Source organism: Nomascus leucogenys, chromosome X (genome assembly GCF_006542625.1).
Source record: "Nomascus leucogenys isolate Asia chromosome X, Asia_NLE_v1, whole genome shotgun sequence".
NCBI lineage: Eukaryota > Metazoa > Chordata > Mammalia > Primates > Hylobatidae > Nomascus > Nomascus leucogenys.
The window spans coordinates 117072254-117095591 of NC_044406.1; the positions used below are offsets into that span (position 1 = coordinate 117072254).

The 23338-nt window shown below is 36.9% G+C and overlaps 1 protein-coding gene across 1 annotated transcript; it reads right to left on the reverse strand.

The window, feature by feature from the left end:
• Positions 1-17044: 17044 nt before the first annotated feature.
• Positions 17045-17962, reverse strand: LOC105738101 (olfactory receptor 6B3-like). The gene is given in 3 exon segments (XM_030806522.1): positions 17045-17649; positions 17652-17701; positions 17703-17962. Coding segments are annotated over 3 exon segments (915 nt in total).
• Positions 17963-23338: the final 5376 nt, after the last annotated feature.

Genomic DNA, 23338 nt, shown 5'->3' on the forward strand with positions numbered 1-23338 from the left:
GTCATAAGGGTGGGGTCCTGATCCAATAAGATTTGCATTCTTATACAAAGAGACACACTCTCTCACCCTGCAATGTAATAGTGAAAAGGCAGCTGTCTGCAAGCCAGAAAAAGAGCTCTTGCCAGAAACTGACATCTTAGACTTCTAGCCTCCAGAATTGTGAGAAAACAAATTCCTGTTGTTTAAGCCATCTAGTCTGTGGTATTTAGTTATGGCAGCCTGAGAACATGAATACAGAGCACCAGCTTAGCGCAGGGCTTGACATGTTATCAGAGTTTAATGGAAGTCTGGCTATTTAATTGAAAGATGGACATTGTCTACAAACAGTAAAAAGTGAAAATTACTTTTCTCATACTTATCGTGCCTTGACTTTTGGCATCTGCAGTAATATGGGGCCCTATTACTGGTCATATGAAAGCCAGTTTGGGATCCTGAAATCACACTCAAAAGATCACTGACTACCTTGCTTCACTTTTGAAGGACAATTTCACTGGATATAGAATTATATATTGGTAGAAATTTCTTTAAACAGTCTAAAGATTTCATTTCACTCTCTTCTCACTTGTATGGATTCTGACAAGTCTACTATAAGCCTTACATTTTCTTCCTCTATAGATAAGGTGTTTTGCCTCCCTGCACTTTGTCTTCTTCACTCAAGATTTTCTCTTTGCATTTGATTTTTGCAGTCTGAATCAAAATGCCCAGGAGTGTGTGTGTGTGTGTGTGTGTGTGTGTGTGTTTGTGTGTGTGTGTTCGGTACTTATCTTTCCTGGTATTCTCTGAACTTACTGGATTTGTAGTTTGGTATCTGTCACTAATTTGTGATGTTCTTGGCCATTTAATGCTTCAAAAATGTCTTATGCTATCTTCTCTCTTTCTTCTCTTTCTGGGATTCTAACCAGGTATTTGTTACCTCCTTTGATATTATCTTATAGTTATTGTATATTTTGTTCTTTTTCTCCCCTCCTCCTGTCAGAGCCACTGAAAGGATTTTCCTAATTCTCATTATGAGAATATTGTGCAGTTCCTGGAGGAAAAGCCCACGAAAGTGTGGAGAGCCCCTCTATGATATTCCCCCTCATAAACTTCTCACTCTCACACTAGTTTACATTTAATCTCCAGTAATTTTTCATAATTACTAGAGAATTAATTAAATAATCATACTGCTTATGGCTTCCAGCAGGTCTTCATTAGATAAGCAGATATGAATGCGCTTATCTCTCCAGCTTTTGAGATATTGGGTTGTTCTGCCATCTCAATTCTCTGAGGCTAAGAAAAGTCATCAGTTTTCTATTTACTGTCCAGCATTTTTTTATTGTAAGGATGCGAATGGCAACTTTCAAGCTCCTTACATGTTAGGGGTGAAAGTGGAAGTCCCCTTTATTTTTTTAATTAAGAGAAAAAAGGTTTTTGTATTTGCTAAGATCTCTACCCTTTTCAATAATCTTCATTTATTCCAAAATATCTGAGTTTCTAACTGGTGTTATTTCTATTCTGCCCAAAGAAATTCCCTCAGTAGTTATTATAGCGTAGGTCTGCTGGTGACTAATGTTATTATGGTACTAATGGATGGAAATATTTTCTATTTTGCCTTCATTCTTGAGAACTATTTTTGCTCAAAGTAGAATTCTTGGATGAGTGTTTGCTTCTGCGTTTTAGTTCTTTAAGAAGTCATTCATTCCACTGTCTTCTGGTCTCCATAGCTTCTGATTAGAAGTCCATGGACATTTGAATTGTTGTTCATCTGTATGTAAACTGTCATTTTTCTCTGGTGATTTTCAAAATATTTCTTTATAAAAAGCACCTAAATTTGAAAGGAAAAAGTAAAACTATCTCTAGCCACAGAAAATGTAATCTCATATACAGAAAATATAAAAAGGAAATATTAAAAAACTGCTAAAAGCCATTAGAGCTAATGAACAAATTAAGATTAACACATGTAAGTTCAACACGTAAAATTTGCTGTATTTCTATATGCTTTCATTGAACACTATGAAAAATAAATTAAGGAAACTTTCTATTTACAATACAACAAAAAGAATAAAATACTTTGAAGTAAATTTAACTGGGTAATTTATAAAGGACGTAATGATGTTGGAAGGTTGAGCCTTTAAGGGGTGATTAGTTTGTAAAGAGGGAGTAATGTTGCTCTCATGGGAGTGGTTTAATACTCACAGGAATCAGTGAGTTCCTGCTCTCACAGGATTGGATTGGTTACAGCAAAAGCAGGTTGTTACAAAGTGAGGCCGTCTCTTGTGTTTTCTTTCTTTTGCAGGCACCCATTTCCCCTTTCAGTTCTCTGTCATGTTATGATGCAGTAGGATGCCCTTACCAAAAACCAGCCAGATATGGTCACTTGATGTCAGACTTCCTACCCTTCAGAACCATGAGCCAAAATAAAATTCTTTTTTAAAAATAATAACCCCCTCTCAGGTATTCTGTCATAGTAACAAGAAATGGACTAAAACAATGAAAATACTACTCAAAATGATCAACAGACACAACACAATCCCTATCACAATCCCAATGACTTTTTTTCTTATAGAAAATGAAAAATGCCTCCTAAAATTGATATAAAATCTCAAGGAATACTGAACAGCCTAAACAATTTTAAAATAGAAGAAAAAAGTTAGCTCACACTTTTTGGTTTTAAAACTCTCTTCAAAGCTACAGTAATCAAAATAACATAATTCTAAGGGCAGATACATAGATTAATGGAATAGAATTGAGGCTCCAAAACTATATGCATACACTTATGGCCAATTGATTTTCAACAGGTGTGCCAAGACTATTGAATGAGGGAAAGAGTAGTTTCATCAACAAATGATGCTGGGACAACTGGATATCCATATGCAATGGAATGAAGTTGGACCCTTTCCTTACACTATATACAAAAAAAATGGATTGGAAGACTCAATATTATCAAGATAGCAATTCTACCTCAATTGATATATACATTTAACGTAACTCTTATCAAGATCCCAAGAGACTGTTTTGTAGATATTGTCTAATTGATGGTAAAATTTATATGGAAATGAAAGGACCTAGAAAATTCAAAGCGATTTCAAGAAAAGAACAAAGTCAGGGGACTTACATAACCCAATATCGAAACTTACTACTAAGCCATAGTAATCAAGAGAGTGTGTTGTTGGCACAAGGACAGGCATTTAGACCAATGGAAGCAAATTAAATTTTCAGAAACAAATTCTCATATTTACCTCTTCAACAAAGATCTCAAGACAATTTGACAAGGAAAAGGGTAGCTTTTTCAATAACAGATATTGTGACAATTATATACTACAATACAAACAAAATGAAAAAAAAACTTACATACTTACCTCACATCATACAAAAAAACTAACTCAGAGGCATACTAGACCTAAATTTAAGAGCTAAAACTACAACATTTTTAGAATGAAGCATAAGAGAAAATCTTTCTATTTGGGGGTAAGGCAATGATTTCTTTGATACAATGCCAAAGACATGGAAAAAATAATTTGTGAATTTGCATTTTATCAAAATCGGCATTTGAACACCAAAAAACATTATTAAGAAAATTAAAAAACAAACCAGAACTGGAGGAAAATATTTGCAAATCGTACATCCACTAAATCATTTTATCCAGAATTTATGAAAACTATAATATCTCAGTAATAAGAATACAAACAACACAATTGACCACTTAAAGATTTAAATAGAAAATTCACTGAAGAAAATAACCAAATGGCTAGTAAGCACATAAAAAAATACTAAATATCATTAATTGTTATGGAGATGCAAATTAAAACCATGATAAAATACCAATATACACCCTCTGGAATGTCCACCATCAAAAAAACCCAGACTACACCAATTGTTGGCATAGATGTGGAAGACAGTATGGAAGTTTCTGTAAAGTTTACTGTAAAGTTATCATGTGACCGAACAATTCCACTCACAAAAATCTACCCAAGTGAAATAAAAACATATGTTCAGACAAAGATATATACAGCAATGTTGGTAACATTGTTCATAATAGCTCCAAATTGGCAACATGTCAAGTGCCTATCAACTGATGAATGGACAAAAGCAATGTAGTTTATCCATACATGAAAATGCTTTTTGGCAGCTTAAAAACAAGCCACTGATATGTACTATAATAGGGATAAACCTCAGTAACATTATGCTAAATGAAAGAAGCAAGACACAAAAGCTGCAGATGTATTATTCCAATCAACTAGAATATTTAATAAAAAGGTAAACTTTTTACAAACAGAAGTCTGATCATTGGCTGTCTAGAGCTTTGGGTAAGCGCTAAGATTAACGTTAAACAAACACAAGAAAAAGTCTTAGAGAGATGAAAATACTTTAAAACTGAACAGTAGAGATGGCAGGCTAACTCTGTAAATCTAATAAAATAATTGAATTGTTACACTTACAATGAGTGAATTTTATAGTTTGTAAATTAAATCTCAATAAAACTGTAAAAAGAAAGCTAAAGGACTATAAATCATGCTGCTATAAAGACACATGCACACGTATGTTTATTGCAGCACTATTCAAAATAGCAAAGACTTGGAACCAACCCAAATGTCCAACAACGATAGACTGGATTAAGAAAATGTGGCACATATACACCATGGAATACTATGCAGCCATAAAAAATGATGAGTTCATGTCCTTTGTAGGGACATGGATGAAAGTGGAAAACATCATTCTCAGTAAACTATCACAAGGACAAAAAACCAAACACCCCATGTTCTCACTCATAGGTGGGAATTGAACAATGAGAACTCATGGACACAGGAAGGCGAACATCACACTCTGGGGACTGTTGTGGGTTGAGGGGAGGGGGGAGGGACAGCATTAGGAGATATACCTAATGCTAAATGACGAGTTAATGGGTGCAGCAAACCAACACGGCACATGGATACATATGTAACAAACCTGGACATTGTGCATATGTACCCTAAAACCTGAAGTATAATAATAAAAAAAAACGCAAAAAAAAGAAAGCTAAAAAGAGGATATTATGAATAAATTTATGCCAACAAATTCAGCAGATTCCCTCAAAATAGAGCTTACAAAAAACTGACTGAAGATGAAAAGATATGAGAAAAACGAATTCGAGACCAGCCTGGCCAACATGGTGAAACCCTGTCTCTACTAAAGATACAAAAATTAGCCAGGCGTGGTGGTAGGCGCCTGTAATCCCAGCTACTGGAGAGGCTGAGGCAGGAGAATCACTTGAAACCAGGAGGCGGAGGTTGCAGTGAGCCGAGATTGCGCCATTGCACTCCAGCCCAGGCCAACGACAGTGAGACTCCATCAAAAAAAAAAAAAGAAAGAAAGAAAAAAAGTCATCCAAGATGACTGGAGAACCCAGAATAGAATAAAGACTATGGCAAATGTATATAACTCTATTAGAAATATGATATACCTTAATTGGAGAAGGTGGAGAGGGAAGAAGCTGACAATAACTTTGGGAAACTGGTTTGTCTTGTACTATTTTAAAGATAAAAACAAAAGTAACTACCTAAACACTGTAATCTAGTTAATAAACATATTTCTTTTATTGGGATGATTTAGCAATTCTGAAACTACACTATATGTGTACTAGGGTTGAAAAAATAAGCAAGTATATTATAAATGGTAAGAGCCAAGTTCCTCTATCAGAGAAAGAAGTAACAAATAAGCAATGAAAGTGTATTAGCTTTTTATTGCTGCTACAACAAATTACATAAACTTAGTGGCTTCAAATAATGCATTTTGTTTTATAGTTCTATAGGGCTAGAATTCCAACATGTTTCTCAATGGGCTAAAATTTAAGTGTCAGCACATTGCATTCCATTCTGGCGGTTTAAGGGATAATGTGTTTAGATGCCTTTCCCCGATTTTAGAGACTGCTCATATTCATTGGCTTATGGCACCCTTTCTTTCTCTTCAAAGCCAGCGATGTTTTATCTCTCTGTGTCTTTCTTGCATAGTAGCTGACTCCCTTTTTGGCCCTCGTCATCTACCATTAAGGACGCCCTTGTGATACATTGGGTCCATCCAGACAACCCAGAATAATCTCCATATTTTATGGTCAGCTGATTAGAAACAATTCCACCTGCAATCTTAATTTCTTTTTGCCAGGTAAGGTAACACATTCACAGGTTTCAGGGATTAGGATGTGAACATCTTTTGAGGACCATTATTCTGCCTACTACTGGAGGAATAATAGAATAAACCCTGTATTATTGGATTAAAGTCAGAGATAGCAGTGTAAACTCATGTTTATTTTAATACATACACAAGTAGATACAAAATAAAGTATAGATAAGTGTATATATATACATAGATTTCCTAGCTCTTAGCACATAAAAGTAGTAACACCTCAGTAGTAACAAGCAAACTTAGGTCCAGATCTTGGTTTCTAAACACTGTCCTCTAATAAAAGCAGTTAGGGTTTCTTGGAGAAATGGATGATTTTAGGGCTGAGGCAGGGAATATACAAAAGAGACACGGGTTAACTTACAGTGGCTGAAAGTGCTCAAAAATGACAACCCCAACCAAAAGGATAAGATGATGTCAAAAGGTTATAGTACCCAAGCTGAAAGAATCCTCAATGGTCAAGCCTGAACAAATTGGAACAACAAATTAAATGATGATAGTACTGTATTTTAAACCAAAGGATAAATGAGTCCATACTGATATACATAAATAATTGAATAAATGAATGGGAGAAGAAAAAATGATTCTCACTTATAGAAGAATTCCAGTTAATAATGGTAGGAGAAATGAGAGAAATAGAAAATCATCATTAGAATAGTAACATAATAATCTGCAGGCAAGCTCTGTTAATAAATGCTAAAATTAGTAGGTGAAATTTTAAGGAGACATAGGATATTTCCATCTCCCTCCCAAATATTATGTATTTCTGTGGTTTTAAAAGATATGTTAATAAACTCTTTTGTACTTCTTCCAGGAGGTGGAGTTAAATTCTTCTCTGTATAAGTGTAGGCCAGACTTAGTGACTTGCTTCTAATGGAAAGACTATGAACTGTTACTGAGTATGTATTATGTATATACTGAGCATGCATATATATATATGTATGTATGTATATATTACTGTGAAGAGTAGTTTCAAGTAAAAACACCTACAAAACACAGCCTTGACCAAGTGGCCAAGGTTAACATCACGAGTGAAAAATCTTATTTCCTGATATTATATGCTGAGAAGGGCACTTCCACCTCTGTGATATTCTTCTTCTTAACATACGACTCTGGTCTAATCTGGAGAAAACATAAAAGTTAAATTGAGGGACATTCCATAAAATTATTGACCAATACTTTTCAAAAGAGTCAAATTTGTGAAAGAAAAGGAAAGACTGAGGACAGTCACAGATTGGAGGAGACTAAGGAGCAATGATAAAATCAATGTGGCATCCTGGATTTGATACTGGGACAAAAAAAATCCATTAGTGGAAAAACTGGTAGAATCCTAATAAAGTCTGTAGTTTAGTAAAGAGTCATGTGCCAAGGTTAATTTTTGGTAAATGTAAGCATCATGGTTACATAACATGTTAACAGTAGGGGAAACTGGGCAAAATTAGACTGAAACTCTCTGTAGTATTCTTACAATTCTTCTGTAAGTCTAAACTTATCTCTAATCTTTTTAAGGGGGAAAAATGTGAACAGACATTTTCACAAAGGCAAATACACGAATGGCCAGTACACACAAAAAAGTACTCAATATCATTTTTATCAGAGAAAAGCAAATTAAAACCACAACAAGATATCAATACACACCCACCTGAGCACTGAAAATAAAGAAAACTGTCAACACTAAATGTGGGCAAGGATGTGGAGTGATCAAAACTTTCCTACACTGTGGGAGTATAAAATGGCACAACAACTTTGAAAAATGTTCTGGCATTTCTTATAATACCAAATTATGACCAAGTAATTACATGCCTTTATATTTAGTAAATAAAAAATGTCAAAATAAAAACTTGCACGGAAACATTCACAGAGGATTTCATCATACTGGCAAAAACTGGAAAGCAGCCTAAATGTCTATCTATATGAGAATAGATAAACAAATTTTGGTATATTCATAAAATAATTGAATACTATGCACAATATTAAGGAACAAACTAAGACTACTTGGAATATTATGGATGAATCTCAAAAACATTATTTTCTGTGAAAGAAACCTCATATATAAACATACTTACTATCTTATTATCATATGAGGCTTCAGAACAGATAAGACTGATGTACTGTGGGAAAAAAATCAGAACATGTTTGCCTCTGGGGTTATGGGGCAAGAATTGACTGGGTTGGGGAAGGAGAGGACTCTGGGATGATAGTGGCAATCTATATTTTGAAAGGTATTTAGGACACACATATATGCATTTGTCTAAACTCTGCAAATGTGGATTTAATGTTTTTACATTTTATTGTAGATAAATTTTACATCAAAAGAAAATCTATAAGCAACGATTTAACTCTAGTTAATTATACGAATTCTCAAAGATTTAGTGAGGAGTATATTGACGTTTGCAACTCACTTTGAAATGCGCCAAAAAATAAAATGGATTCATGGATGGAGAGAAGGATGGTTGGACTGATAAATAATTGATAAAATAACTGCAATAAAATGTTAATGGTAGAATTGAGGTTGTATACTTATAGTTGTTTATTTTAAGTTATTGTCAACTTTTTTGTGAAAGTTATTAAGATCTTTGTTTAAAAATTGGAAACAACATACTTATAAATTAACCATTTTAATTGAACCATATCCATGGAGTATGAAAGAATGATTTTTTAAAAAGCAGAGTATGTTTCGGAAAAATTTGTATCAAAACAGATTAAAATTAAAATGTGGCACTTAAAAGCCAATAAAGATGGAATCAAGAAAACAGATAAGCCATGATGTATTTGCTAGCTGGGTGCCAAAGCCTTGGTGGTGGAGTGACTGGTGGGGAGAAGGCTTAAAGGTGGTAGAAACTTAAATAGTAGCTGTAGGCATTATGGCTATTAGACAACACTCAATTGTTACCAAACTACTGCTATGTACAGGCCAGTTGACCTATCTTGAGGAAGAAATGCCTTCTTGGGCTAAAAACTGAATGGGTAGGATCAATGAGAGTGCTGAACTAGAAACAGATATTCAAGAGGCAGGAGTAGAATCAGAGTAGCAAACAAGACAGAAAAGGCTGTAGTTGGTTGCTATCACCATCAGCATCTCTACATTGTGTCTCAGAGTCCTAAGAAGGCCATCAGAAGCATTGGGGTATAGTTTGGTTGTCACAATGCTTAGGAGGTGCTATTGACACTAAGCGGATGGAGACCAGTGATGCTAGCTGTCCTGAATGTCTGGGATAATCGAATATAATGAAGAGCTGTTCTCCTACACAGCTTTCAAATATTCCAGTGAGCTTTAATAATGTAAGTGAGAAAACGGTTTATAGTTATCGAATTTTGTCTTAACAGTAGCTTTTATCCTACTGTTTCCTGTATCTCTCTCTGCCTTTTATGTTTTCCCATCTTTTATGTGACGCCTCCCAATCCTTTTACTTTTCTTAAATATGAACTTACTCAGTATAAGTTGGTGCAATCATGTATTTCATTATGTTGTCCGATGGAGTCCTGCCCTTCATTTATATATTGAAATACATATCATTTTATTGTAAATTACTTTCCTTTTGCTCCTCATTTATATTTCAGTTAGGTCACTGTATTGATTTTTTTGAAATTATGTATGTAGGTAAGTTATACTCTCTATGTACTTCATTTAAGGATAGTGAAGAGGGAGTCACAAAATATTTGTTATTAATAGGGAGTATTAGGTCTCACGGGAATGAGAACTACTGATCTAGAGCTAAGAATGAAAGATAAACGTGGATAATAAGTGAGGCTTTAGGTTGTTGAAATCCTGACTCATTATTACCATAAAGGAGGAACAAATATTCAGTATGAGTGAGCCACTGGAGCAGAAAGTTTCTGCCTGAGAAAAATCATTACCAGTGTGTGTCAGGCCCTTTTCATCAGCGTGTCATTTTATCTTCACAACAATCCTGTAATATATGTTCTATTATTATCCCCATTTTTCAGATGATAATTGGACCTCAGAAAGATGAAATCAGTTTCCTAAGTTCTCTTAGTCGCTGAGTGGCAGAGCCTAGAGTGGAACTCAAGTCTGTCTGAAACCAAAGCCCCATGCTTTCTATTATCCTACTCAGCCTCTACAAAAGCAAGCTAGGGAAGAAAGTGCCAGATGTTGCCTTCCCTCTACAGAAGCAGCAGCCTGTGAGGATCCATGAGTACTAATCTTTTAGCATGTATGGAGTGCTTCAAGCTGTGCTAGGAAATCAGAAAAAAATAACATAGAAGTCCCTTGCCCACAATGAATTTCTTGTCTAACTGGATATGTAAGATGTATAAGTATAGTGTTAACTTAGAGGATGAAGAGAAAATGGTGATAGCTGAAGAAACAGCAAGGAAAGTGTGTGTATGTGTGTGTCCCATTGTGTCTCATGCATGTCTAAAGGAAACCTCCACAAATATTTACTAAGTGCCTACCATGTGCATGGCAAAAAGCAGAGAAAGAAATTGAACACATGGTGAAATGCTGGGACATCAAACCAGTCTTTGGGATGGTGGGAGGGGAAGAGACCAGGGCACAGAGGAAAGGACATGTCTGCTTGTCAGAGGCCGGGGCCCACAGAAGAAGGGGCCTACAGCATGAAAGAAATTTGAGAGGCCAGCTAGGGAGGCATTAGCCAGACCTGCTGTGCAAAAGCCAGGATGAGATTATTCTTTTCCATTGAGTAAGAGTCGAGAGCGGAGTAAGAGTTGAGAGGCCGAGGAGACCAGAAATGGTTTGGGACATGCTGTGGGCATGAATACAACCAAAGAATCAACAATAAATGAATAAAAGATTGTGGAGCTGCCTGCAGGGCTCCGGAGAAGTTAAGCTGCTGGGATTTATGCATTGGTTGATTATCCACTTTGTGCGCCACCCATAGTAAATATTCAACCCCAGGCAGCCGCCTCTGCACCTTCCCCACTCTTGGCCTGCTAGCCAGTGTTCTGTCTCATTTATTTCTAACTTGTGAGCAATCTAAGCAACAAATTATAAAGACAGAGCATACACACATAGGGTTTGCTGTTATAATTAAAATTTACAACAAAATTAATCTGACACATATTTAATGATATGCATAATTGTTATTGTACTGGGTGGCAATTAGGCATAAATTGTAAACAGTTCACATAAATGCCTGTAATTAGAATTACTTCCACACAGTTAAACCAAATTCTTAGTTTCTTTCCTGAGTTTGTCAGCCCTTGTATATCCCTCATCTGCATCCACGTCAGCAGTGCAGATACTGAGTTGGTGTGAATCATCGCCTTCTACAAGCACTTGTTACCATTAGAGAATAAAATCTGGGGTCTTTTTGCTCAACAGTTTCCTCTGGCTGCTACTCACAGGGCCTTCTCACCTTAAGTGCCCATGAAGAGCCAGCTCTCTCTCGTGGTATCCTCTGCCAACTCAGGGGGTGCTGCCTGTCCTCTCCAGAGGGGTTTCAGGTGGGGACAATGAGGAAAACGCTGGCTAGTGATGGCAACATAGGGGAGAAAATTAGCTCTGAATTTTAGGGGGCAGGTGGATCACAGGGCAAGAAAATGACCGAATTCAGCATATAACCCCCTTCCCCCTGTTCCTGATCCTATGAAATGACTAATACAGTCATCTTCACGAATGTCTTTAAGGGGATACATTCTCACTTAAAAGAAAATGCCATTTCATCCTAACCCTCAAAACATCCCTCCCTCCATTCCAGTGAGGCTATTTCCTGAAATGCCTTTAAACTCCAGATAGGTGTTGCTTTTACTTTGCCATTAAAAATAAATAATTTTTAAAATCCCAAGGGAGCCAGCATATCAACAGGAATACATACCTAAATTTTAGAGTCAGATAGATCTAGATGCCACAACTTTCTAGCATGGATTTCATGGCCACTATCCCCGATTTCATGGCCACTATCCCACTTACCATTCCTCCATAACAAGCCCCCAAATTAGTGGAATAAAGCAATTGAATTATGCTCATGGATTCTATGGCTCAGGAATTTGGTCAGGTCATAGTGAGAATGGCTTATCTCTATCTCACAATGTCGGGGACCACAACTTGGAAAATTTTGTGACTGGAGGGGACTTGACAGCAAGGAAGTGGGATCATCTAGAGGCATCTGTGCGCACATATCAGGCAGCTGATGTGGGTTGTTGCTGTTGCCCTCTGTTACTGTCCTGGTCATGCTCTATTGGTCAAAGCACCACAATCCTTCTATATTAAAAAGTAGGGCACATAGATTCCACTTCTCAATGGGAAGAATATCAAAGAATTTGAAAATATGATACAGACCCTGTGGGCCTTAGATGGATATCACTTCTGTCTCCTTAGAGACTGTCAACTGGAACACCTCTACACAATTTCTCCATGTGACTTGGTCTTAACAGCATGGTGACTTCAGGGTAATTGGACTTCTTACGTGGTACCTTGGTGCTCCAAAAGCAAGTTTACAGCAGACAAGGCAAAAGCTTCCTCATTTGGTATGATCCAGCCTTGGAAGTCACTCCCACCATTTTGAGTCCTACCATTATGCCTAGGAGACCCTTTGTTGGTACTCTTGTCATGCTCTATTGGTTCAGGCAGTCACTAGAGCATCTCTCTTTGATATTCAAAAGGAAAGAATATTGATCCCACCTATTGATGGTAGGAATATTTTAAAATTTGTGGATATGTTTTAAACTCTCCTTAGCCACCCATTTATCAGACCACAACAATTGAATATCCACCCATTGACTAACCAGGAGGTAAGAATGCCAAAAGCATTTGTTCATTCATTTATTCATTAATTATGCATTGAGTACTTACGTGGGACAGGCACAGATGTTCTGGGAGACAGACATGTAAAACATAAATACACAAATAATTACATAATCACTACTTTGTTAGGTGCTAAGAAGAATAATGAAATATTGAAATAGAGCTTAACTATGTGGGGGTGATGTTGTTGGCAGGGAAGTAAATTTAGAGGAGGTGGCCAGGAAATCTCTATCGGGTGTCAAATTTAAGGAGAGAGTAGAAGTATAAGAAGGAGCCAACTACATCAAGTTTTGAGGAAGAACATGCTAAGCAGAGGGAATAGTATATGCAAACATTCTAAGGCACAAAAGAATTTACAAATTCAAGAAAGTGAAAGAGTGTCTCAAAGTGGCCGAAACATAGAGAGAGAATAATTGTACATGACGAAGTTGGAGTGGTATACAGGGGTCAAACTCTTAGCAGTTTAATGAGTCCATTCCCCCTTAGCCTGCCTTTTACTACTATTAAGCACCGCTTCATTTACCTTGACATGACTTGCTGTTACCAGAACTTCAGTACAAAAAGCATAAGAATTAAGTAAAGAGAGAAGGAAATGTGGCTCTTACAGAAAGAGCAAGATGCATCTGGTCTGGTCATATTGTTTGGGCTGCCATTAAAGGCCAGGTATTAGACCAAAGGGTCCAACGTTTCCACAGAGCTGCTCAGTAAACTAACATATGAAAGACTTTGATGCCCAGCTTGTGTCTTTCTTGCCAAAGATGAAAGTAAACTGATACCCTGGCAAAACCAAGAAGTCTCAGAAGCCCGGCCTCCATTTTTCTAGCCTCTACTTTCAGACCACTTCACAGTTATTCAGATACCTCCCTGGTCCATACTTCTTTACTATATAAAAACAAGAAAGGACCCAATGACATCCAGTGATGATAATGATGATAACCACTAAAATAATAATTAAAGTATATCAAGTATCTCCTGAGTGCTAAGAGTTTTACATGCAATATCTCTTTTAATCTTCATTGAACGTCCTTGTGAGGTAATATAGTACTAGTATTTCCATTTTACACATAAGAAATTTGAAGGTCAGGGAGGCTAAGTTATTTGCCTAAGGTTACAGAGCGAAGGCTAACAAACCACTCTGTCAGAGTGGTGAACCCCCATTTTTAAGTACTATTGAATATTGTAACTCTTCCAGATAGTGAAATATACAGTCAGGTACCTAGAAATTTGGCATATGCTGTGCCCCTAAAGGTGAATATTTGCCTGAATTTTTCACCTGTATCCTGATGCTTGGCTTTATCTAGGCCAAACTGAACTGTAGCTTGTACAAAAATATCTACCCTTTCTCAAGGCATTGCTTTCATACTCTAATTTAGGTTTTTCCCAAATGAGTTTTTATTTGCATTCTGGTTTAAGAATCAAGTCCTTAGACTTACACAAACTACCACTTTGATCTGCAGTATCCTTGGAGAGCATGGCATTTAATCAGCCTCATTAAGTACTTTGAATTAAGTGATATGCAGAGAACAGCTTGTCTTTAATAGATCTCCTTACCTGATCTCAATGGGGCCCTGTCTTAGGTATTAAACAGGAGAAACCCAATTATTTCTAGTTGTTGCTCTCCATGGATGTGTTGCCTTCTCATTGGCAGATGGCAGCTGGTGTTGTGAAGGAAGCAATGACTCTTAAATTTTCCAGGTGGAGATAGCCCTCCCTCTTCTTCTTCATGACACTTCTTTTTTTCCCCCAATACTTCATACAATCCACATATCTCCAAGACCTATAACTCCAGAGTTTAAAATATGAGTATTAGAAATTGATGATCTCCTCAACAGAGGCCACTTGTATTCCCAGACCACTTGATAATACCTTTGTTTGGCTTAGTTGAACAAACATTTATTGGGTGCAGGCTCTATATCTGGGACTATGTTGGTGTTCCAGTGGTTAGACAGGAGAGTTTTGAAGTTAAATTCACATGATTCTTATTCTTTTTGTGCCCAGAAGAGTACTAACCAGTCAGTGTTTTTGCTTAAATTGGTATTTAACATACTTATATGTTACATTTATATTTAACAAATATTTCAAGTGAATGAATGAATGCTTTAGGTCCCCTTTCCAAGGGTTCAAGATAATGCTGCTTCCTGACACTAAGAGGAAATTCTCAAGATTCTCCACCCGTCACCACAAATTCTGCTGTAAAATTTGCACCAAGACAAATATCAAACTTCTAGAACTGGAACTATCCTTAAGACATTAAGTAGTTTAGCCTCTGCTTCAGGCAGGTGAACAACTACTCTACATGTAGGATAAACGTCAGCATGAATTCATTATTAGGTGAAGAGGCAGGCATAAATTCAAAAACTTACTGTACAATGTAATTGGCATAAAATATAAATATGTACAAAGTGCTTTAATAGCATAGGAAAAAATAGGGCCTAACTTTAGAGGGATGCTGAAGGATCAGGAAGTGCTTCACTGAGTGTGTGACACTTTGATATTTGACGTTTGATATTTTAAGGATGAAAAGGAGTTAACGTGAGAAAATGAGGCAGAGGTAAAAGTAGAAACAACATGTGTAAAGTCACGGAGTCACAAAGAATATGAGACCCTTATTCTGTTCCTAATTGTGAGTCATTGTGACAGAGGTTGATTAAACGCCAGAGGAACGCAGTCATGTTTTCCTGATAGGAAGTTCACTATGGTGATAATGTAAGGAAGAGCCCAGAAAACCATTCTTAGTTCATGCCAGCCCCTTGCTAGCCTTTATGATTGCTATGTATGGAAAAGCATCAGAGATACAGCTAGCACTTTTCCCCCTTGGGTTTTTCACTCTAGAAATGGAAACACACCAAGTTGTTAGAAATTGTTATGCTCAGTGGATGTTGAGCTATGCTGTGTTGGATGATAGCACAAGTGTTAAGTCAAACATCTATGCTATACACTTTTTTTTTGGCATTTAGGGCACTATGAGGGAAGTATAGAAGCAGTAAGTGACAAGATCCTTGCTCTCAGAGCTGATAACTCGCCTGTGAGAGAAAAGAAGCTTCCCAAGTATCTAGAAGTTCTTCCACACTGATATATAAATGTGGGTTGTTGAACATTTCTGCTTTTTGTACAATTTGCAATAATTTGTTAAACTTTGATTACTTTTCAATAGGTAATTTATTTACATAATTCCCACCTCAAAAGCTACACCTCCCCTCTATTTAGTTTCTCTACCAAAAGGCACCCAATATCACCAAATTCATATATTTCTTTCTAGAAAAGTCTATTAATCTATAACTAAGTTTTAAATATTTTTCTTTTACTGTTTTTGCACAACTGGTGCCACACTGTGCACATTGCACTAACCTTTTTTTTTGCACTTACAATAGATTATGGAGATCTTTCCATATCAACACATGAAGAGCTGATTTGTTCTTGTTTGTTTGTTTATGGATGTATTATATTCCATTGTGTGAATGTGCTTTAATTTATTGAACTAGTTAGGTTGCTTTTACTCTTTTGTTCTTACAAATAATCTTAAAAAAACTAATTTTAATCTTAGGACATTTTTTATCTCATGCATTTTCATCAAGACTTTAGGTGAAGAAAGGAGAGAGACTAGGATTTAAATTGAATTACTTTATTGTATTACTTTTTTTCCCTTCTTCTCACCTCACATTAGCCCATGTTCCCCTGTGGAAAGTTATCTGCAGTAATGTCTTCTATGATCCAAGAAAGCCATTTTGGGCAATCCAAGGTTGTGGGCTCCCCCCATTTAGTGGAAAGATCATGGGTTTGATGTTAGGCAAACCTTGGGATCAAATTCAAATTCTGGTTTCACTACTTTCTAGCTGGATGGTCTTTAGCAAGTGGGTTAATCTTTGCATCTTAGTTATAACATCTGTAAAATGAGGATAATAACAGTAGCTACCTCATGGTGTTGCTGTGGGGATTTAGCATGACAATCCATGCAAAGGACTTAGCATAGTGCCTGTCACCTACGAAATGTTTGACAAAAGAACCTTTAACACACTTCTTATTCACTAATGTGGAGAAAGTTGATAGAACAAAGGAAAACTCATCAATTTCACAGTAACGATTCTTGACACTATAGAAACATTTCCACTTTTTTGAGGTTTTTCAGAAGGTGCCAAAAGCCACTAAAATTTTCAAACTCTTTTTGGACCAGTTATATGTTCCTTATTGCACCAATTTTCTCAGAACTACCTTCCCATCCTTGTTCCTTAAGGTGTAAATGATATGATTGAGGGCAGGGATAAGCACTGTATACAGAATAGAAAGTAACTTCAATAAGTCTTCATACCGAGGTCTTGATGGGAAGACATAAACAATGCCCAGTGCTCCATAATAGAGACTAACCACAGTCTGATGGGAGGAACAGGTGGAGAAAGCCCTCTGATTTCCTGTGGCAGAAGGAATCCTCAGAACGGCAGTGATGATGTGATCATAAAAAGCCAGGGTCAGCAGGAAGGGGCCAAGGGCAAATAAAGAGGTGCATATAAAAGAGGACATCTCAGCTACTTCAGTGTCAGTGCAAGCCAGTTTCATGATGGGCTTCAAATCACGGAAGTGATAGATCACATTGGTGGAACAGAATGTTAAGTGAAAAATGAGGACCATGAGGAGAGTGAATGCCAGAAATCCAGCCACCCACGAGGCACTAGCTAGCTGTAAGCAACTCCAGTGGTCCACGATGCCGAAGTATTGCAGTGGGTTACAGATGGCTATATAGCGATCGTAAGACATTATAGCCAGAAAGAAGAATTCTGTAGCCACCAAGGCAAAAAGTAAAACTGGGAAACACAGGCTGGAAAGGAAAAAGGCGTATGAGCTGATGGCAGTCCTCAGCCTCATGGGATCAATGGTACTGGCGCAGCCAATCTCTAGGAAGAAGTGACCAAGAAAGAAAAACATGGGCGTGTGAAGGAAATGATTAGCTGACACCACAGTTAGGATAGCAATGTTGCCCATTAGAGTCACCACATAGATGGCCAGAAATATCCCAGAAAGAAGAAACTGAAGGCCATGGAGATCCCCAAAACTCAAAAAGATAATTTCTGAAATTTGAATCGTATTTTCTTCTTCAGTTCCAGCCATGATTTGGATCTAAAAAAAAAATTTTGAAGAATAACCATTGATCTGATACTTTTTTTAGAAAAACATCGAACTGCTTAAATGTGTCACACATACCAAGCATAATTGGCTTCTTTCTGGAAGTTCAGGATTATTACACTTAATTAATAAATTTGACCCCAGTCCTCCAGGGGCCATTTGGAAAGTTAATCCATGACTTCAATTATCCCATCATATTTAGAATGTATAGACTCTTAAAACTGTAACTGTGACACATAAATATGTACATTTTTTCCAATACGTATTTTGGAAAATGCTCGATCCTTTCAGATCTTACCTGGTTGTTCCTACTGCTGTGCTGGTGTTATCATCAACAATGAATATTCCTAATTACCTGTGTGTAAATTTCATAACAGCAATGATTAAATCTGTTTCTTGTTTTAGAAATTCTATATCAATTGAATTATATTTTTATTTGTGGTACAATTATAGTGCTTTATTTCATCATAACAAAGGATGTCTAATCCTTAAACTTGTTTGATAGAAAATTCATTAAACATTAGTAGAGGAGGCATAGAAGAGCAAGGGTGAACTACTGATGGTGGGGAGATGGTATAGCATAGCAGAAAAAGACATGCCTAAATTCAAATCCCAGCTTTGCCACTTACTGGCTGTTTACCTTGGAGCAAGTCACATCACTTCTCTGAAAGTTGGTATCCTCATCTATAGAATAGTATATTAATTCAATGTCACACATTTTGCACAATTACTGGTCCATATTAGGTACTTAATACATTCATTCATACATTCAACAAATATTTACTAAATGCTTACTCTGTGCCAACTCTTAGATAGGTGCTTAGAATAAAATAGTAAAAAAAGTCAATTCTTTTTTAACACATCAGGAATACCCTCTACATTTCATGGAGTTAGCATTTCAGTGAGAGAGAAAGAAGAAAAACTAAAAACAAGGAAAAAGACCCATAAAGCTATAAAGACACATGCACACGTATGTTTATTGCGGCACTATTCACAATAGCAAAGACTTGGAACCAACCCAAATATCCAACAACAATAGACTGGATTAAGAAAATGTGGCACATATACACCATGGAATACTATGCAGCCATAAAAAATGATGAGTTCATGTCCTTTGTAGGGACATGGATGAAACTGGAAAACATCATTCTCAGTAAACTATCGCAAGGACAAAAAACCAAACACCGCATGTTCTCACTCATAGGTGGGAATTGAACAATGAGAACACATGGACACAGGAAGGGGAACATCACACTCTGGGAACTGTTGTGGGGTGGGGGGAGGGGGGAGGGACAGCATTAGAAGATATACCTAATGCTAAATGACGAGTTAATGGGTGCAGCACACCAACATGGCACATGGATACATATGTAACAAACCTGCACATTGTACACATGTACCTTAAAACTTAAAGTATAATAATAATAAAAAAGAATTGTGAATTGTTTACTATGAATGTAAACAAACAAGGACCCAAAATAGAAAATATGCTCTCTCTCTCTCTCTGTGTGTGGGGGGGGCAGGGGGGAGAGGGGTATTGTGGTCAGAGTGGCCAAGAGAAGCCTAAAAATTTGAGACCTAAAAAAATGGGAAGGAGATAATAATGCAAGAGTTAGAAGTGGGGGTGAGGGAGAACATTCTAGGCAGAGGGTGTAAGCAATGAGCATGAAAACATTGAGTGTTAGAAAAACTAATATAAACTAAAAAAGACCAGCATATTGTGGAGAGACAGAGAAGAGAGAGAGAAAGAGAGAGTGAGAGCGAGAGAGAGAGAGAGAGAGAGAGAGAATAAGAGAAGATAGAAAAAATAGGAATGGCCAGATCATTCAGGTTGTTGCAGATCATGCTAAAGAATTTAGATGTTTTTAAAGACTGTAGGAATCCACTGGAGGGTGTTAAGCAGTAGTGATGAAATTTACAGCTGAAAATCATGTTTTCTGCTGTCTGATAAATGAATTAGAGAGAGAACTTCATGGGTAGAGTAAGACAATTAAAAGACTACTTCAGTGGGCCAGGTAAGAGGTAATAGTAAACCTGAATAATGTTGTTGCAGAAGAGATAGAAAAAAGAGAGATTCAAGACATATTTGGGAGGTAGAAATGTCAGGACTTACGGACATATCAGATATGAAGAGTAATGAAAACTGACTGTCAGAGATGACTCATGGGTTTCTGGTTTGAGTAAGTGGTGCCATTTACTTGGATGGTGAGATTATATAACAAGAAAATTTAGGGGATACATAAATTCAATTTGTATTAAGTTTGAGGTGTCCATGAGAATTCTGGGTAAAGGGAAGAAACAGACAGCTAGATTTGAAAGTATGTAGCCCAGAAGAGAGGGCTGGACTAGGGTATAAGTTTAGGAGGTATCCGAATATAGATAACATTGAAATCCATGGGAATGGAGATATTATAGATAAAGAAGTATGTGCTGCACTAAGCTTTAAGAGTCTGTCTCCCTTAGGTCTAACAGAATAGGAGAAGGCAGGAAAGGAGATAAAAAAAGGAGGATTCAGTGAGATAGGATGAAAACCAGGAGGAAATCAAATAACAGAATCCATGTTTCAAGAGAATTGTTGACTGTGTTAATAAAAGCTGTTGTGGGATTAAGATGAAGACAAAAAACAGTCTCTTACATTTAGTTACAAGAATAACAGATTTAGTAGAGTGATGAGTGATGGGGACTGAAGGGGAGCAGAGAAATTGGGTGGTAACTATAGAGAGTTGAGCATTAACTCTACCTTTTGTATGCTGATGAGAATGATCCAGCATAGAGGGGATATTGATGATGCATATGAAAATAAGAAATACATTTTTGGAGCAAAATCTTTTAGAAAGTGAGAGAGGATGAGATAGAGAACACAAGTCAAGGCATTCACCTTTGGTAAAAGCAGAAACACTTCATCCTTTTAACAGGAGGAAAGCCGGAGAAAACAGATGCCATTGTAGATAAGTTGCCGCATTCAGTCTTACGAAGATGACTGAGTTTGCCTCTAAGGCTTCTGTTTCCTCAATGAAGTATGAAAAAAGGTCATGATATAAGAGTGAGGGGTGGAGAGGGCATGTTGGGGGTTTGAGGGCAGAGGGAAAACTAAAATAGTCATATCTGGAAGTGAGAAGGCTTTACTACTTAGAACAAATACTATGATTTCCAGGTAATATTGAGAGGAAATTTGATCATTGAAATCATGAATTTAAGAAGGTGAAACCAGATTGCTTTCTTGAGTGGTCTTCTTTGGCAATGTTTAGCTAACAGGGTAGAATAAGCAGATATAGTTGGTTTAAAATCAAGTTTGGGATTTGCCAAGTTAAAACAGTGGAAGAAAAGGAGGACAAGAAAATTGAGAGATATTTGCACAAAAAAAGTAATAATGAAAGACTACATGATAAATATGAGGTCTTTCCCACTTTTACTGATTATGAAGTCATAGGATATTAAAGACGGAAAGGACTTTTAAAGTTTCATTTGATAAACGCTTAAGTTTTATAACTGAAAAAGAAGATTCAAAGAGGTAAAGTGTCTTTCTTAGAATCTCAGATCCAGCCAGTAATAGCAAGAACTGACACCCAAGTCTCATTTTCCAGTTCTTGCTCCTTCCATTATAACATGCTCTTATATCTTTTATTCACTTTTCATCTTCTTTCAGTGCCCTGAACAAGGATCTTAATGTATACCACATAAGTCTGTGAAGGAAGACTTACCTCTCTTTTAGTAATTTACATGTCTGGAGCATAATACTTTTCAAATAACTTTCAGATCCATTATTATTTTTAATCTTCCAAACTATCTTCTGAGGTATTTGAGAGTAGGTCTTTGATTTGTCTTGCTGAATTTACAGATGAGAAATCTGATAATGATGATTACTACAGCAGCACATTGTACTTGTATTTCAATTATAATTTTTTCTCCTGAAGATAAAAAGTTAATCTTATGCATGTTGATGTAATTTTGAATTTACAAGATGCTAATTATATTAAGAGCCAGGAGTTTTTGTCAGGTAACTGGATAATAGGAGCCATATGGAGATTACCATCATTTGAACTGAACAACAAATGAAAGAAATTGAGGTAGTTTCCATGATGGAGATGTAACAAAAAAAAACTTGCTTTAGGAAAAAGGGGTTTGGAGGGCAGAATGAAATAAACTGTTTCAGAGCCATGGTGGGTATCTAGCAAAAGTAGAACCTTCTTAGGAGAAGAAGAGAGAGAATATTCCATGGAGAGGGAATAATGGTCAAAAAGGTCCAGTAACTTGAGGACCACGTCAGCCATTGATTTTGGAGTGTTTGGACAAAATGAGTAGGGGGCAGAGGACAGGAAAGGCAGGGAAACTCATATTTTTTTGGAGAAAAAAAGACCAGAAAAATTTTACAAAATTGTGTCATAGAATTGGGAGAAACAGAGAGTGATGTCGTAGAGTCCAAGGGAGAAGTGGAGCCATTAGAATTGTTAATAAAGAAGGTGCCATGAATATTGGAGAGCTGGGGCAAGAATCCCAACTGAAGTGAGGTTGGTGGTGGGTGTATAAGAGGAAAAACAACAAATGTGGGTTATAATTTCAAGAAGATTGTTGATGAAGTAAAGGAGGCAGAGAGAGCACCAAAAAGCTAAGGGTGGAAGAGAGGACAGAGGGTATTTTTATTCTTGCGTTTTGGGTCTTAGTGAAGAAGAAACTTGGCCAAGATGCTACGCAAAGAATCTAGGTCCAGAGAGAAGGAAATATGAAATACATGCAAGAGGATGAATGATGAAGCAAAGGGAGTCTCTGAGGAGGTTGGAGGAGATGGGATGGGGAAATACACAAGTGGAGGCATTATCTTCAGGCAGAAAAGAAAGATCATCATTTAGGAAAAAAGAAAGAGAGTAAACATGGATGTGGGGATTGATTATGAAGATAATTACCTCATCATTTTCCTTCCACTTGAGTTTGGAGACTTAATGAGCCCATGGTAGAGATGTTCACTTTGCTTCCTTAGAGCCTGGCTTCTTATTCCACTGATATGTGTGAAGCCCCAAATACTTAGCCTCCCCAAACTATTGCTTGGAGCTTTCAGCAGCCTCTGGAGGCCCTGGCCTAGATGGATCGTGGCTCTTACCCATGTGACATGTCAGATACTCCAGTGTCCAATTTCACACCATTAGTCAGCAGTCACTGAATGGACGTTCAGGATGTCATGAGAACCCAACATCGATCTCTCACTTAAAAAGCAAAGCTCCCCTGGGAGCCAAACTTAAAGATAATTGGTTTTCTAGTGGAGTCCAAAGTGAGTTGCTAAGACAAGTAGCTGGTTTGCTGTACCACTACTGTGTTGTTTGACCTGAAGTAGATCCAGCAACAGCATGACAGATTATCTTATTATAT